Below are 17,036 nucleotides of genomic sequence, written 5' to 3'. Positions count from 1 at the left end.
CAGAATATGAGTTCTTACTCTCCAGCAGGAGATGCAGATTATTGAAAGCCAAGTCCAACAGGATAGAAAACTTATCACTCAAGTCATCATGCAACTAAATTTAAAAAGGGACCACTATCATTTTTCACTGATGATGGTTTTACCTCATCTGTTCCATTGTCTGTTCTTTTATTTATGTGTTTGAATGCTTCTTCTAACTTAATATACAGTGCCCAGCATAAATGAGTACACACTAACAGATTTGTCAGAAAACCTTTAGTTTCCTTTCAGAATCAACATTTTCTCTGGGATACTATACCACAGAATACTCCCACAAATGTGGGCCATTGATTGCAAACAAGGTTTGATAAATAGTACACACAAAAAAGTAATTTTCCTATCAATGCCATTCAAGACCATGTTGCAAAAATGAGTACACTCCAATGAAAGTCTTAGGAGCAATGCTAAATTTTAGACCACAAAATTCTAATTATCAAGAATCCAACCACAGGTGAGTCTAATGATTCGTTATCAGGTGTCCAGCACACAACTGACTATAAAAGGGTGTTACTTAACAAAGGAAACCCTTTCCCATTTCATGCCGTCAGCAATGGAAGAGAAATGTCACAAGATCTGAGGAAGAAAATAATTTCTTTACATCAGAAAGGTGAAGGCTACAAGAAGATGAGCAAAGCTTTGCTTATCAGTAAGAATACTTTAGCAAAAGTGATACAAAAATTTTAAAAAGATGGAACTGCAACCATCTCATTGAGACATCCAGGCCGCCCACGGAAGTTAAAGCCTCGACAGGAGCGTCTTCTGATAAGAAAGGTTGAAGAAAATCGCCATGCAAGTTCACTGCAGTTAGCTAAGTAATTAAAAAGCCAAACTGGGGTGACTGTTTCCCATGACACAATATGGTGTACACTTCAGAGGAATAGCATGCATGGGTGTTGTCCATGAAGAAAGCCTCTCCTAAAGCCCATGCACAAAAAAGCACACCTAGGATTTGCCATGGGCCCATGCTGAAAAGATGAAGACAACTGGAACTCTATACTCTGGAGTGATGAGACCACGATCAATATTTTTGGAACTGATGGCTTAAAGACTGTATGGCGTTGCAAAGGTGAGGAGTACAAAGAAAAATGCATGGTGCCTACGGTGAAACATGGTGGTGGCAGTGTCTTTATGTAGGGCTGCATGAGTGCTGCTGGTGTTGGGGTGCTGCATTTCATTGATGGCATCATGAATTCACAGATGTACTGCTCCATACTGAAGGGGAAGATACTACCATCACTCTGTGCCCTGGGTTGTCATGCACTTTTCCAACATGGCAATGATCCAAAACACACATCTTAAGCTACTGTTGCATTTCTGAAGAAGAACAGGGTGAAAGTGATTCAGTGGCCAAGTGTGTCTCCTGATCTGAACCCAATCGAACACCTATGGGGAATTCTGAAGAGGCAAGTTGAGCATCACTCTCCATCCAGGATCCAGGCTTTAAAAGGATCATCCTTGAAGAATGGAAAAAGACAGATGTTGCAACATGTCACAAACTTTTTCATTCCATGCCTAGAAGACTTGGTGCTGTTCTTAAAAATCATAAAGGTCATACAAAATACTAGATGTAGTCGTTTTTGTTGTGGGGTCTATTTATGTTTGCATCAACTAATTTAAGTAAAACTGATGATTTTGTGATCTAAGTTGTATTATTAACCTTACTTTCATCTTAGGAGTTAAACAAATGTTCAGTAAAACTCAGTTTTGTCAAAATTCTGAACGTTGTTCTTGTGGTCATTGAGCTATTGAGTAAAATTTTACTTTTCAAAGAGGGTGTATTCATTTATGCTGAGCACTGTATATGCATATGTATTCTTTGTTTTTAGGATTTACCTGGTCAAAAGCACATTTCCCCTGAGGGACAATGAAATTGAAGTTGAAGTTTGCAACAACTAACATTTTAATTTTTCAAACTATTGCAGGAGTAGAACATATTTGTGTTTGGCATCTACGCTGCAACTTTACCCTTTGCAGACTTATTCAAGTGCAGAATTATCGGATTGGATAGCATCTTATTAGGAGGATGCTAGCGCAAAACTTCACTATATTTAGGTTGAAATGAAGCTGTTTTTACACCTGGTTGAGCTGATCTGTGACCACCTCTGCAGGTGATTTCAGTCCATCATTCATCAGGTCATATTGGGTAACATTCACAGCCACCTTGTCTGGGTATTATTCTCCACCATCCAATTAGTCTCAATGCAGGGTATGTTAATACCTGTTGTAAAGCAAGTTAATATGGCTCTACAGAACTGGGTTAAGCTAATGTGGCATGTAGTTGTACAACAGGCTATTGTAAATAATCAGTGCTTAGCTTTGCAGCCTATTGATTTCTGTCTCACTTTGTAAATGGAGCTGGCTGCAGTCAGCTCGAGGGTTCACTCCTTTTTCCTGGACTCAGTAACCTGTACATTGCCTCATAATTATTATTCTTTCTTTGTAGCCAAGTTTCCACCTCTCTGCCAGTGTACACACACAATGTATCAAAGACAATGCATGTATTCTTTCTCAGCATACCTCCTGTGGGAGAGAACGCGGCCCGGTGTTTGGGTTGAAATGGATCTACTTGTGGGGACTGCAGGGTTTATTTAACTGAGAGGTGTGGTGTGGTCGATGTGACGTTTGTGGGAAATGGACTTCAGTGTGTATGTGTGTGTTAAACCAAGTGTACGTAAAAGCTGGCCTGTGCTTGTGACAGCAGGGTTACATCATGACGGTGTCCACATTGTTGCAAAAGTAACATTGGCGTGTGCGTCAGTGTTTGAGCGAAGACTCTGCCTCCTCCTCCTCTGGGCCTTCTGTGTTCATGAAGAAAGGTTGGATCTGAAAAGAGCACCCATGTGTAAGGTGACAAAAGCATGGACTGTGGATGGGATTTCAGGGAGATTGCCATTAGATTGTAAAACGAGTTGAATGCTACAGTGCAAAAAAAATGTAGTTCCCTGAGGGTCCACTTGAGGCTGGCTGCAGAAGCAAGAGGGGTCTGGCTGCAGACCACAGATCTCAGACGCCCCCTCTTGTAGACCACGACTGTGAGATGCTGCATCTGTCAGGGCAGAAAGGTTGTAATTTGTTGTTAAAATGTTTTATATGTTTTTTTACTACTTTATTCATAAACCAAGTCTGGCAGTTACACTGCATACATTACAGACTAAGCAAGATTTCATAAATAAAACCATAAAGGTCAGGGGTCTAATGTGGAATTAAATTATGGGTAGACCCAATTTACAAGGAGTTGTGCGAGCAATGGCCTCGCTTAAGCTTTGTTAGCTTTAGCTAAAGCTAAAATAGCTTCACTAGCTACGTAGTTAACGTTACTACATAAGACATGAGCAAATGTAGCGATAGCTTTAGCAAAAGCTAACAAAGCCAAAGAGAACCACCATATGCGTATTTGCTTCCTGAACTGGTCTAGCTGTAGCAAACATAGCATAATCTAATGTACCTAAATATAACTTTGTTTGCTTCAGCTGTTAGTTATGTAGCTACTTTACCTATGTAGTTTATGTAGCTGTCATAGCTTCATTAGCTTTTGATTTAGTTATGCAGATTTGTTATCTACATAGCTTGTGTAGCTAACATAGCTGTTAGCTTTATATTTAGCTACATTATCTATACAGCTATGTAGCTACCTTATCTGCATGGATCGGGCAACTTTTGTTAGCTTAAGCCTTAGCTATGTTAGCTGTGTTAAAGGGTTTTCATGGAGGAAAAGCGTTATAATACAACATTTTGTACTTTGGTTTTGCTTTTAATTTTTGGTGGCCAAGCCCTTACCAGCCCTAATCAGAAGTTTATTTAGATTTTATTTTGAAAACGTTAGCTTGTTTTTCGAAACTTACAGATGCAGCGGTTCATCATAGTGGCCTGCAAGAGGGGGCGTCTGAGAACTGTGATCTGTAGCCAAACTGTCTTGGCAGAGGCACAGGAGGACGGATACATCACCCATGTTAAAATGCAGATTTTTACAGCAGATATGAACATGCTTACAGTGATTTTGGTCTGAAAAGTCCATGAGAGATGGATATTTTATAACTGGCTGCTTCTGGTTATATGAAGCATAGTGTGTAGACACACCTCGTATTGGATATCACTCACTAGTTAGATGCTGCAGCTCTGCAGGCCTTAATACACTTTCAGAAAATCAGCAGAGTTTAGAAATAAAAAAAAAAGACTAACTTTAAAACAGACACTAAACAAACACAATGTTAATCTTAAAATTTGGCAGTTGTCAAAGTCAGCATGTGATGAGCTGGAATTTTGAAAAGTGTTTGGCATTACTAGTATTAAAATGTTATGCATAAATGTGATGAAATCAATATAATTGGGTATCACTATGGAATTAAATATACAATTTCTGATACCCCGTGAAAAAAATGTGATAATTTGAGGTCTACACATCAAAAGAATCACAAACAAACCCATTATTCAGATAGAAATATTTCCAAAATGGAGTTATTTCCTCTGTTTATTGGGTTAAGAAGACTGAATTAATTATTGTCTAACTAAATGAGAGTCTGACTGTCAGGAAAAAACACATTTTTATAGACTGATCATTAGGGCTGAACGATTTGGGAAAATAATCTAACCCCCCCAACATTGCAATTGTGATCTATTAGATTACTTTTTTTAAGTTGTGTGTTTTTGTTTATAGAATACAGAGTAAGATTATTTGTAAAATAGATATCAATGATAAATAAACAAAATAATTTTATAATAAATCACTGTGCTTACAGACAAAAGTAGACTGCAGGTTCTTTGTGTGCAGGTGTGTCAGGTAACATACAGATACAAAACTCTGTCACAATGTAAATGCAATTTAATTATTGCAGTCAGTATTTGTACAGAAACAATCTGCTGTTTAAGACTTCTGACAGCTGAGTAATGCGGTCACAATCAGATGTTGCCTTACGTGACGCTATAGAGGAAAAGACAACTCATCATTTCTCTTAGAGCATATTTCCACTGTTGAGTTTCCTTGTCTCTCTCTCTGAAGGGAAGGAGTAGGACAATAGGAAAAGCGTTATTAGAGACTCATGAAAGCAAACAACGAGACCTGAGGTGTACCTAGAGTGTCACATACTCAGAAAATGGCAGTAAAATGCAACTCTTCTATAAGGCTGTGCAATAAAACACTGAGACATTACTCTATAAGACACATAAATCCACTAAAATGAAGAAATATGACAAAGAAAAGTTTCCAGTGTAAAAGGGACAAAAGTAAACTTATTCCTGTTGTTGAGCTCGATCAGAAAACAGCTTATCCCTCCTGTCAGAGGCCAGGCGGAGGGCGTCAATGCTGCTTACTCATCAGATACGTAATGTCCTTCTGCTTCACAAGCCTGTGACCCCTCAACGTGATGTGCATCCTGAAGGAGATAAACCAGGGGATAGGAAAACCAGATGTGCATATTAAGAGTTTGCTGAAGAAAAGTCAAAAAGGTAAAAGGAGAATAATGGAAGAAATGTTCCACCTTCTTTAACCTTCAGGCCCGGCTTACATCATCCCCGGATAGCTTCAAAATGCCAACAAGCTCAAACAGGCTCATTTGTAATGATGAAAAAGTCATTTTGTTGAAAGAGGAAAAAAACACACAGCCAGCCAGTCTGCAGCCAAGAGGCTGAGATGCCATAATCGAATAAAATAAATACACTGCAGCTGACTCTCTCGTCCCTTCAGCAACAAAATGTGTTCTCCATTTGAAAGAAAAAGAAGATGGAAAACAAAGAAGAGATTGTTTCTGAGCCTGGAGACAATGCTGTTTGTTTTTCCGTGATTGCCACTGAAATCACTTAACCAAGATGATTTTTAGTGGAGCAGAGGGCAGCTCATCTACACAAAAACACTTTAAGAAGACTGTGCTTTAGGATCTTAACAGACTTAACATTTATGTACATTTATAGTCATTTTTAGATTGTTATATAAGATGTATATGTTAGCTAGACGTCCTGCATACATGACATCTGCTGACCTGTTACTTTCTAAGAAGAGTGTTTATCTCTACAGTCGTCGCCGTGGTCCGTTATGTAATAAAACACTCAGCGCTCAAGCGGTCAGGACTTTTAGTTTGTGTTGATTTATGGACAAAGAGGAACGTAGTATCTCTTCACTGATCTGGTCCTGGACATTCATATGTGGGTTTACTGGTGAAAAATTTCATCCTGTTTCCCTTTTTAGTCTTTGTGAAACTTTTCCCTGGAACTTGTAAACAAAGGCACTTCTAGTCAGCATGTTGCTGCCTACTTCCTGGGAATTTGTGGGGGCAGAAACAGAATAAAAAATAACCATGTAGACAAAGATAAGAATCTTTTGAAATGTTAATTGGAGTTTGGAGGTCATGTGAAAGTGTTAGTGTTGATTTCAGTGGGTTTCATCACTGCTTTGTTCTCCTCACAGTACATGTGAGTGAAGGTTCGCAAGTTTCCCAGTCAAGCCGCTTTGAACAGCAAGGTTGACTTGTGTCATACAGCAGAGTCAAGTAGCAGAAAAACACAGCAGAATCAGTGAAAATTATTAAAAAACACAAGACCACTCTAAATCAGGCAAACATGAAACACTTTCTCATATGTCAAACGCATTCAAATGATGCAGTTATAAAGGAAAAAGGGTTCATGAATGTCTCACATTTATGATTGATTGTGGTTTACTGACTTATGTTAATGAAACCATCTGTTTTATTATTGAATAATACATTTCAATATTTATTTATGCATCTTTTGCACTCCTCATCCCTGCACTATTGTATCATTTTGGCTTGACTCCATTAGTCTGATCGTTTGATATTGAGTTTTTAATGTTTGAACATAGAGAGTGCAGTCATTTGCAGTCATATTCCTTGTATTATTTCACATATCTGACCAATGAAACTGATTCTGATCAGCAACTATTTAGTGGTCTGGAATGTGATTCCTCAGGGATGTGTCAGGAACTCTGAATTTTCCAGTCTGAAATTTTAACCCATGACACACCTATGACTCATGGGCTTTTTAACATAGGCTTTACCTGGGCAGGCCCAGATGTATTTAGCACTGCCTAAGTGTACTTAATGACCAAATGCTTCTTCTTACTCGATATATCTGTATGACATCAACATCAAAACCAGTGAAAGATCTGCACTCACTCTGCCTCTCTGATGCATGTTGCGATAGGCGTCTTTGCTCTGATCAGAGAGGGAGAAAAAGAGAAGATGTCCTCCTCAGATTGTGATATGTTAAATTTAAACATTCTCATCAGCTCAGTCTGTAAGGACCTGACTTGGGAACCAGAAGAGTGCCTGTTTAAGTCCTGGTTGGACCAAGTCTGGAAACTGGTCTTGTAGCTGGGGAGAGTCTGGTTCACTTCCTGAGTATTACTGAGGTGCCCTGATTCTGGTTCTCACTCTGTCATCTCTCCATTAGTGAATTTCATTTAACACTAAAACTGCCAGAGGGTAAAATTTAACTATTAGTAGAGCACACTGATTTTAATAAAGAAAGCTGAACAGTTATTTGACCACTCACAGAGACCTGGATCACTGTTGGATGATGATCCACCACAGCCAAATTCATCTCAAAACTACCCCACCACTAACTATTCTTCTTCAGCACTCAATGCACTGAGCATGTCTAATGCTGCTTTACATTCATAGATCTTTCTTTTACCAGTCTTCTCCATGGAGAAAGTAAGTCTACTCGTACGGGATTAGTATTGCTCAGATAATGTTTGTAATTCTCTTTTTTTCTTAGGAATTTAGAAATAAAAATTCACATAGATAAACACATTATGATGGGGTAAATTTTACCTGCATGGCAGTTCTAGGTATAAATGCCTATTTAAAATCTGGATTTATTATTATTAAACACTTTTAGGGAAGTCAAAGACTGTCAGGCTTCAGTATTTAATTGATACAAACGAAGACACAGTTAAAAAAACATCCTTGAGTAAATTTTATCTGCATGGCTGTGCTAATGTTAAAGCAGTAATAAAGTTTATATTTATGATGTTTTTTAATTGTTTTGTCCAGTGAGTTTCAGCTGACGGTATCCTCTACTCTCTAAGTTTAACTACACCATCAACCCCCATTGTAATATCAAAGTCACAAGTGCAACTCTTTAAAACAGGAGTAATTTTCCTACTTTTTGGGCACACCATGTGTTGGGAAATAAACAAAAATCAGTATACATTGTATGAGCTAATTTTCTTTACTATAGTGTTTTACTATGAGGTTTTATAACATAAAAAAACAACATTTACCACACAAAAAATAAGAATAAGGTGCCTATCAACATTTCAGATGAACTTAAAAACTTGATTGGCTGTTTAATTAATATGTTTAATGCACTTGTGTTTTGGCATACACATCTATTCATATCTTCTAAATTCTGCTACACTTGCTGCTATATTTAATCATAACTAGGGCTGAACGATTTGCAAAAATAATCTAATTGTGATTTTTTTTTTCTCCCCAACATTTCGATTTAGTATACTGTTATTTTTAGGTTCCTTGTCTTATGGGGTTATCTTATTAGGCTCCTTAACTTGTTGTGATTTTTGCTCTAATTGCAAATTTGATTTCAATTGCCATAATGAAGGGATTTTTATGTTATTCTTGTTTTGAATAAGAAAAAAAATATACATAGACAAGAAAAGTAGGACTTTTGTAAAAATTCTAAAAAAGACGCTTAAATGTTTGCATAATGTGTAGAGCATAAAATCTCTTTTGCTGCTGCTAAACAAAATTGCATTGAACTGGTATTTTGTCACATTTCAGGTTAAAGAAATATTGCACTGTCTGTGACTGGAAAATTGCAGCATGCCATATTGTGATTTAATCTTATTTGCGGTTGATTGCCCACCCCTAGTCATAACCGTTGTAACTTTAACGTTACCATATGTATTTCTAGTTGTTGCATTATCCTGTACATTTCATCCATATTTTCTGAATATTTCCCCTGTAAATCTTCATACTTATATCCATATCTGCTGTGTAGGGACATTTTCATTCATAGATTTACCTCCAGGGGTTAAAAAAGTAATTTTGATTCTGATATTCTCCCAGATTTGTTTGTGACAAGAGTTCACACTCTTTTAACAACAAAACCAAGGTAAATGCCTGCTCTGTTTAAACCCAAGCCATCATTACTGTGAATATAAATGAATTATACTAATAATGGGAGTTTTTCATGCATGAATCACAGTTAATAGTTCAGGTTGACATTGTGGTCAGGTTATGAAATGTGACCCGTCATTGTGACGCTGGCTCAGACTAAACCCTGACTGGTGGAGACAAAGCTTTACATTATAAATCCTGTGCTGGAGCCTTTCTTTTCTTTCCGTGACCACAGTTTCCATTTAGATTCTTTTCTGGCAGCAGGGACCGCCTTAATGCCTGTAACTTTGACCAGGATAGTGACAGAGTAAAGACAGCGGAGACAAATGTTGGAGCTTCAGGTCAGGACACGAGGGGCTCCTTGTCCCCTCTTATTCTTCCAGCCTCCTCTTTTCACCCTTGCCTCCTTAAATGCCCCACTTTCACCAAATCCAGTCAGTCTTCAACGAGCATTAGCCGTGAGAAGCCAACAAAAAGAAACCAGGCGGGGGTCAGCCGCTAACAATACCCCCAGTCACAGCCCATTAGCACATCAGCAGCCATCCGTCCCTTATACTGTACTTAGTCCCCCTCCACCTATGCTTATGTAAGGCTCAGACTGCCCCCCACTCATGTCGTCCCCACTTTCCCGCCATTTCCAGCTTCTCATATTCCCACTTTTAGCTTGTATAACTCTAACACAGCTTTCTGGGAATCATTGTATTTTTTGGCTTAGAGGTCTGTGAGTGTTGCATTAATTTAATCCAGACTCTGTGAAATAATAATGCCCAAACCAACCATGTGTGTGGTACTTTTCCAGCCTGTCCTTTACTCTTGTGCAGCGTTATTTATCTACTGGACCACACATGACTCATCTTCTTTGTGTGTTTCTCTCTGTAGTTATGGTGATTGTGCTGCTCCGTTATGCCCACGTCATCGAGAAGCACCAGAACTGTGTCCTCAACACGGCGAGTCTCTCCACAGGCTGGATCTGTGCCGCTGGACTCATCATGGTGGGCAACTTCCAGGTATGTGGATCCCGTTTACAGCCTCTGGGGACAAACAGAAGGCTCATTCACAGGGACATTTGGAGGTGTGATATTTATACCCCTTTGACGTTTTGCCTTAACTGTAATAGGCATAATAGGGGTGTTAAAGTGATCCCTGAAGCATTTTGGCTTTGGAGGAGGTAGTATCAGAGGTGTCACAGAGGCAAGTAGGGATTGTGTGGATATATGGAGTTCCTGCTGTGCTGTGCTCTCTTGCAATGCTGAAGTGCACTGTAAATTGGCAGACAGGAACTCCAAATATCACACATCACAGATCAATATGACGTCTTAAGGTGAAATGACAGCAGAGCACCATTACAGGGCTGTCATGAAAATACACTGTAAAAACAACTAAAGATAAACCCTTTAACAAAAAATACTGTCTGTAATGAAACAAAGCCATAACAGAAATATATATAACATTTGATAACAAGAATTAAAATCATGGAAACTCTATGGGAAATATAAAACTGAACTAAATTCAGTTTGTACGATAAAAGAGAGGAAACCAGGCACTCCAAAAAAGTAAAAAGTTATAGCTGGGAAAGGCCACATCTTGATTTGCAAGCTCTTTTTGAAGACTCTGATCCGTTTCTCTGCCTCTAGTTCATTTGACGGCCTGCCATTGGCTGTAGTTGATAGAAAACTGTGGCCACACCACAAATGTTTGTCTGGAAGCTCTGATGAAGACCTACGTGGTTGACGCATGTTGGCTTTTTAGATTATTTGGCCATGATGACAAAGACATTTGAGTATTTCTTTCCTCATTTTTTATGTTTTCCAGTCGTGGAGTTTTTGGTTTCTTTTCTTTTATTCTGCATTATCTAGAGATGCACAATACTGTATATCATACTGTATTTTTGCCTATATCCAACATGCTGATATTGCTCATCTTAGCTGATACCAGTACTAATATGTACACACCTATTTTATTGTAAAGAACATCAAATAGAGGCTGAGTCAGGTGGAGCTGACAGAGGAGCAGGGAAGTAAACAGTCTGGTAGTTGTTTTTTTAGGTTTGAGGCTTCATTCAAAATGTTCAATATCCAAAAGAAGTGAAAGTGCTGTGAGGCAACTTTTGTAAGTAAACTGGTTATTGGTGCTGCCAGTGGTAAAAAATAAAAGATGTGAAAGAAGTCCCTTGCTTAACTGAAACACATTGTATTTGACACAGCCTGAACTCTCTGTAATAGCTTTTGCTCATAGACACAGAAAACTTGTGTTAAAATGTTTCTTTTGGTCTTTCCTGTCTTCTGAGACACAACCCTACACTCCCATGTCTGATAGTTTGGTGTTAAAACTTTGGCACTGAGAGAGGAAATTCAACCTGAATTCCAGCCCTGTAGATGTTTGTTCTTTGGAGAAGAATTTGTTCAAGTTTAAATATTTGGACCTTTGGCTGGAGCTCTGCCTCAGCTGTGTGTATGTGTGTGTCTTCCTGGTATTTGTGAAAGTAAAGAAGCTGTTACGTGTCACTTTAATGAGAAATTCTTGGTACTTTTGAAAAAAAAAATGCACAGTGAGTTCAGAGATAAAGTAGAAACACTGTTTTCACTGTTTTCCTTGCTTTGTCCTTCAACATTTCAACATTGTAAATTAAAATAATTGTCTGTTTATGGGAAATAATGGGAGAGTGATGAGGAGACAGAAAATGAGACATCGATGGTGCATGTTTTGTTTTTGCTATGCTGTCAAAATGTGTCTTCAGAAACCCTGTTTATACAGAAGAGCATTACCCTGAGCGTATCCATTATCTCTGTTATATCATTCCCGTTTTTCCCCAAAAAGTCCAAGTGCTGCTTTTAAACACAATTTCCTCCCATGGATTCAAAGGAATTGAAGGTATGTTCTATTATTCAGGGGAAATGACTGCAGAGGTTTTTCACTTTCACATCCTTATATTCTGCATCTCTATCTTATGAAATTGACCACAAGACAGCATGTTACACACTTAGAGGAAGGCAATTTTTGTATTTTTTAAAAATGCATTTAAATATGTTAGTCCTGCTGAAATCACTCGTAGTCAGATTTCTCAAAGTCAGATTAACAGGCTTAGATAATGTAGTTAGACAGTGTTCTGCACATGCTCCATAGTTTCTACACCAGGCTTTGACTTAGAAGTTGAATAGCTCAAATGCAAAGCAGAAGTCAAATTCTTGTCACCTTAAAGAAGAGGTGTGGTGATTATCTCTTATTTTACAAAAGTAACGTAGAGTGTACCCAGAATGCACAGAGCTCTCAAGTTTGTCAAAGTTTTTACAGTTGGATATAGCTGGTTAGCTGCTAACTTGTTTGTGAGGTCAGCAGGAAGAAGGTTTAAGCTAAAAGAGGACATATTGCCATCTGCTGCCAATTCACCAATTTTTCCATTGTGCATGTTAGAGGTGCTGGGAAAAAAATAATTTATCACCAGAATCGCATAGTTTAATTTCTAAACTCAGAATCGATTCAAAACGTCAAAACATCAATATTTTTTTCAGATGATTTATCTCGAACTATTAAAAGGCAGCTAGTTTAAGCTCAGCACACCTGCTGCTGGTGTTTTTCTCTGATCACCATCTCTACCTTTCCTGGTTCACAGATGAAGCATGACATGAGAGACTCTTTAGCGTTGCTGTTAGCTTTAGCACTAACTCAAGTGATGGTAAAGTTTACATTGCTTTGTCTGACATACTGACATACTTCCTACATGTGTTAGGACTCACTGTGGATTCTACAATCCTCTATTAAGAGGAAGCTTGATCTGATTTGTTTGCTAAGTGTGCTAATTGAAAGTAATGAAACGTCCAAAAACTGCTGACCGACATGGACAATGAAAATAACTAATAATAATTTTCTGTCAAAGCAGATGATTAAAAAAGCACCTCCTGGTAACAAATAGGAAACGTTTTGTGAATCAGGAATCAGCCTTAATCAAAAATTGAATCATGAACCCAGAATAAGAATTAAATTGAGTTTTGAGATATTAAGAGATTCATATCTCGAGTGCATGCACACTGGGATAAGTACAGTCGTCAACGTAAATGTCCTAACTGAGCCATAACAATAGCTTGACTTTATTATTAATGTATTTGCACTGCATGTTTCTGGAGTTGATAAATAACGATGGAAAGAAGATAACTAAAATGCCAGGATTACTTCATAAGGCATGGTGCTGAGTCTGTCTTTCAGGTGTTGAATAGCTGAGGAAGATTTCTGAATAAAGGTTTTACTTGTAAAACGACAAAACTTCTTTGGTCTGAAGTTCTTCCTGTCAGGACAGGAATAATAAGTAAAGTCGGTGTGTTGAACAGATGTGCTGCAGCAATTTAGCTGCAAGTACAAAAAGGTCATCTGCACCGTCTTCCCGTTTTTCCTGCCGGGCCTCTTCTCTGCAGAACTGGGAGGAATTTAACGGGAAGAGCCAGGGGGAAGTGAGTCATCAAGTCTGGCCATGCATGGAGAGGAGCTGGGCAGACAGGGTGTGTGTAGGAGAGGCCGCACCTACAACCAATCACAGGCCGGATCTTTGCCGCTCGTTTGCAGACTTGAATCTTTTTGCAGTCAGAGACATTCCAGCGGGATGGAAATAGACTTGTCACCGACGGAAAATAAACTGTACAAACCACATTACAGAAAGGAGATTCTGCTACAAAATGAAGCACAGGGCCAGATCCACTCACTGAAACACATATGGCCATTCTCAGGCAAACACAACAAACATGCTGGAATCAGTGTGAGAAGACAGCAGCCAACATTTGATGAAGCTGACAGATCAAAGACTGAGAGCACCAAAAAAACAAAAACAACACATGGAAATAAACTCAGCGGTGGTGGTTTATAGTTCTGTGTTATGTAATGCTTTGGCAGCACAGCTGTGGCGTGGCCACTGGGGCTTTTCCTGCCTGGCGGTCTGTGAGTTTGGGCTGAGAAACACATGAAAAGATGATGGAGAAGCACTTCACTGCCACACAGAGGCCTATGGGTGTGAGACGGCTTGATGCCTCTAGTAAGGTTGAAAAAATGTTCAGCTCTTTCATGAATATGCCAAAACTTCTTAAAGACCTGTCCTGCTTCATACATTTAAACAAATATGTTAGCAGTGGTTCGGTACCACTGTCTGCATTGCACCTATTCATGAAATTCTAGAAATTCTTCTGCATGTTGCATTTGCAACCCAAATTCCAAAAAATTTGGGTCCCTATATAAAATGTAAATTAAAACAGAATGCAATGATTTGCAGATCTTGTAAACCCGTGTTTTATTCACAATAGAACATCCTATTTCTTTCACATCAGAGACCCAGGTCTTGATCTGAGTACTCTTGGTTACTCATATCGGTGGTTTAAACCAGTGTTAATTTTGGCAGCTATTTTAAATTTTAGTCTTAGTTTTAGTCTTTAAATGAAATGCATTTAAGTTTTTGTCATATCTGAGTTATTTCTGTCCTTTTTAGTTTTAGTCTAGTTTTAGTTGACGAAAACTCTAAATATTTTAGTCTAGTTTTAGTCCATAAAAAGTCCTTACATTTCAGTCTTTACTTTTAGTCCAAGCATTTATTTTCTTGCCTAAATCTGATACCAAATCATAGTAGTGTGTTCTATGCACTCTGCCAATCCTGGGGTCCCTGCTTTCTACAGCTGAGAGGCAGAGGAGCTACAGCTTCATTGTTTTAGGACAGATTTAACCACAGTTGAGAAATATCATGAATTTTGAATGTCAAATGAAAACTACATTACATTTTAGTCTACTTTTAGTCATCTTGATGAAAAATAAACTTAGTTTTCTTCCATTTTAGTCATCACAGATATGTATTTTTTAATCTTAGTCCAGTTTTTGTCTGGAGAAAGAGGCTATCGATGAGTATTTTTTGTCATAGTTGTATTTAACGAAATTAAAACTGGTTTAAACTGAAACTTCACTATTTCTTGAAAAATATTTAGCTTATTTTGAACTTGATGGCAGGCCAGAGCAGCACTCTTCTACGTGAAGCCATACTGTTGTGATGGATGCAGTATGTGGTTTAGCATTGTCTTGTCTGGATGGGAGTGTATGTTGATCTAATACTTCTCAGTATTGATAGTGCCTTTCCAGATGTGTTAGCCCACACCATAGGCACTAATGAAACCCCATACCATCAGAGATGAAGACTTTTGGACTGTGCGTTGTTAACAAGCTGCATGGTCCCTCTCCTCTTTAGTCCACAGAACATAGCAAATTTTGTTTCATCCGATCACAAAGCAGTTTTCCATTTGGCTCAGTCCATTTTAAATTAGCTTTGCCCCAGAGAAGGTAAGCAGTGCTTCTGGATTGTGTTCACATAGTTTTTTCTTCGCATGGTACATCTTTAACTTGTATTTGTGGAATACTACTGTGTTAACGGTGATTTCTGAAAGTGTTCCTGAGCCCATGCAATGATTTCCAGAGCCATGCCTGCTTTAAATGCAGTGCTGCCTGAGGGCCTGAAGATTACAAGCATCCCCTATAGACCTTTGGCCTTGTCCCTTGTGCACAGAGATTCCTCTAGATTCTCTGAAAGTTTTATGTTGTTTATGTTATATGTTGAATGAAACATGGGTTTATGAGACTTGTAAATCATTGAATTCTGTCCCTACTCACATTTTATCCAGCACACCATTAGGGTTTAGGGTTGTATTTAAAATTTCAAGACTAGAAAGTTTAGGTGTTAGAGAAGCAATATTTTGTTCTACAAACAGGGCAGCTGAAAGCATGGTGAGCACATGCATCTAGATGACTTTTAAGCAAATAAATGTGTTTAATACTTCATATAAAGGGTGTCCTTTTGTATGTTGCTGGGTTCTTTCACATCAGAGACCCAGGTCTTCATCTGAGTACTTCTGACCCCAAAGTCTGGTTCATTTATTCAGTGTGAACAAAAGCATTATGCACTTGAGCACCATGCCTGAGTTTGCTTGTAGAGGTGGTCTCCAGCACAGCTCACATAGACTTGGGCACAGTCTGTGGGTAATATGAACTGAACCATGCCTGAGAGCTGGGTACTCTTCTGAGAGTAGAGATATAAAGGTACTGTCTGCTGTCTCCGAAGGTGAGCTGCTCTGTAGGTTTAGAAGTAGGAAGAGTGTTGTTGATGTCTAGAAATTAATAAAACATCCATAGTAGCCTGCAGGATGGACTCTGTTGTCTGTGTGGAGTATAAACAAATGTCTGGCGTTCAGTAAAAAGATTTGACTTAAATCGTTTTGTTTAAACTTCTTTGATACACTTACAAAAAAAAGTGAAAAATGGAAGCTGAGAGAGTTTGATGGTGATTGTTTCCACATGTTGATTGTCACACATCCAATCCCCCCACACACTTTGTTTTGCAGTGAGAATATCTTCCATCTAAAGTCACCGCAGTGAACACACACAGTCACTGCCTCCTTCTGTAAGGAGTGTGAGCTCTGCTGATCCTGACATTGCTCTGTGTGAACATTACTATTCATTTATGCAGGGGAGCTGCTGGTCAGTGTCAGCCTGCAGGAACTGATTTATCCGCCTAAACTTGCTTAGTCAGCACATTGCATCTTACATTAGATCGAATACTGCAGAGGTTCATGTCTGAGAGCTCTGGAGTGACATGACACACGACACATGACAGGCACTGACACCAGAGACTGCATGAGGAAGCTACTGTCACCCACTGGTGTGCCGGCGACTTGTCCTCTTGGCAGTTTGAATTTTCTCCTTTTTTCTGACAGAAAATGATGGAGGTTGGATGGGATCTGATTTAACTCCTTTTTTTTTTTTTTTTTTTTTTTTAAGTCAGTTGTATTCTGAGATCATAAAAGCCTTTGTTTCCTGTTTGATTCTAAGTGGGGCCATTACTTACAATATGAACATTAGGCTGAGATATGGCAAATTTTCTCATACTAGGTCAGA

At 38.6% G+C, this 17,036-nt stretch overlaps 1 protein-coding gene across 2 annotated transcripts in view; it reads left to right on the top strand.

Annotated features, from left to right (window-relative positions):
• Positions 1-17,036, top strand: part of zgc:154058 (uncharacterized protein LOC795538 homolog) — a 53,513-nt gene that overhangs the window by 23,853 nt on the left and 12,624 nt on the right. For both annotated transcript variants that reach the window (XM_041788807.1, XM_041788806.1), the window contains exon 6: positions 10,008-10,135. In XM_041788807.1, coding sequence (XP_041644741.1) covers positions 10,008-10,135 — 128 coding nt within the window. The remainder of the gene's footprint in view (positions 1-10,007; positions 10,136-17,036) is intronic.

This window comes from Cheilinus undulatus, linkage group 6 (assembly GCF_018320785.1).
Source record: "Cheilinus undulatus linkage group 6, ASM1832078v1, whole genome shotgun sequence".
NCBI lineage: Eukaryota > Metazoa > Chordata > Actinopteri > Labriformes > Labridae > Cheilinus > Cheilinus undulatus.
The sequence above is the reverse complement of the archived record's forward strand: the minus strand, read 5'-3'. Positions and strand labels throughout refer to the sequence as shown.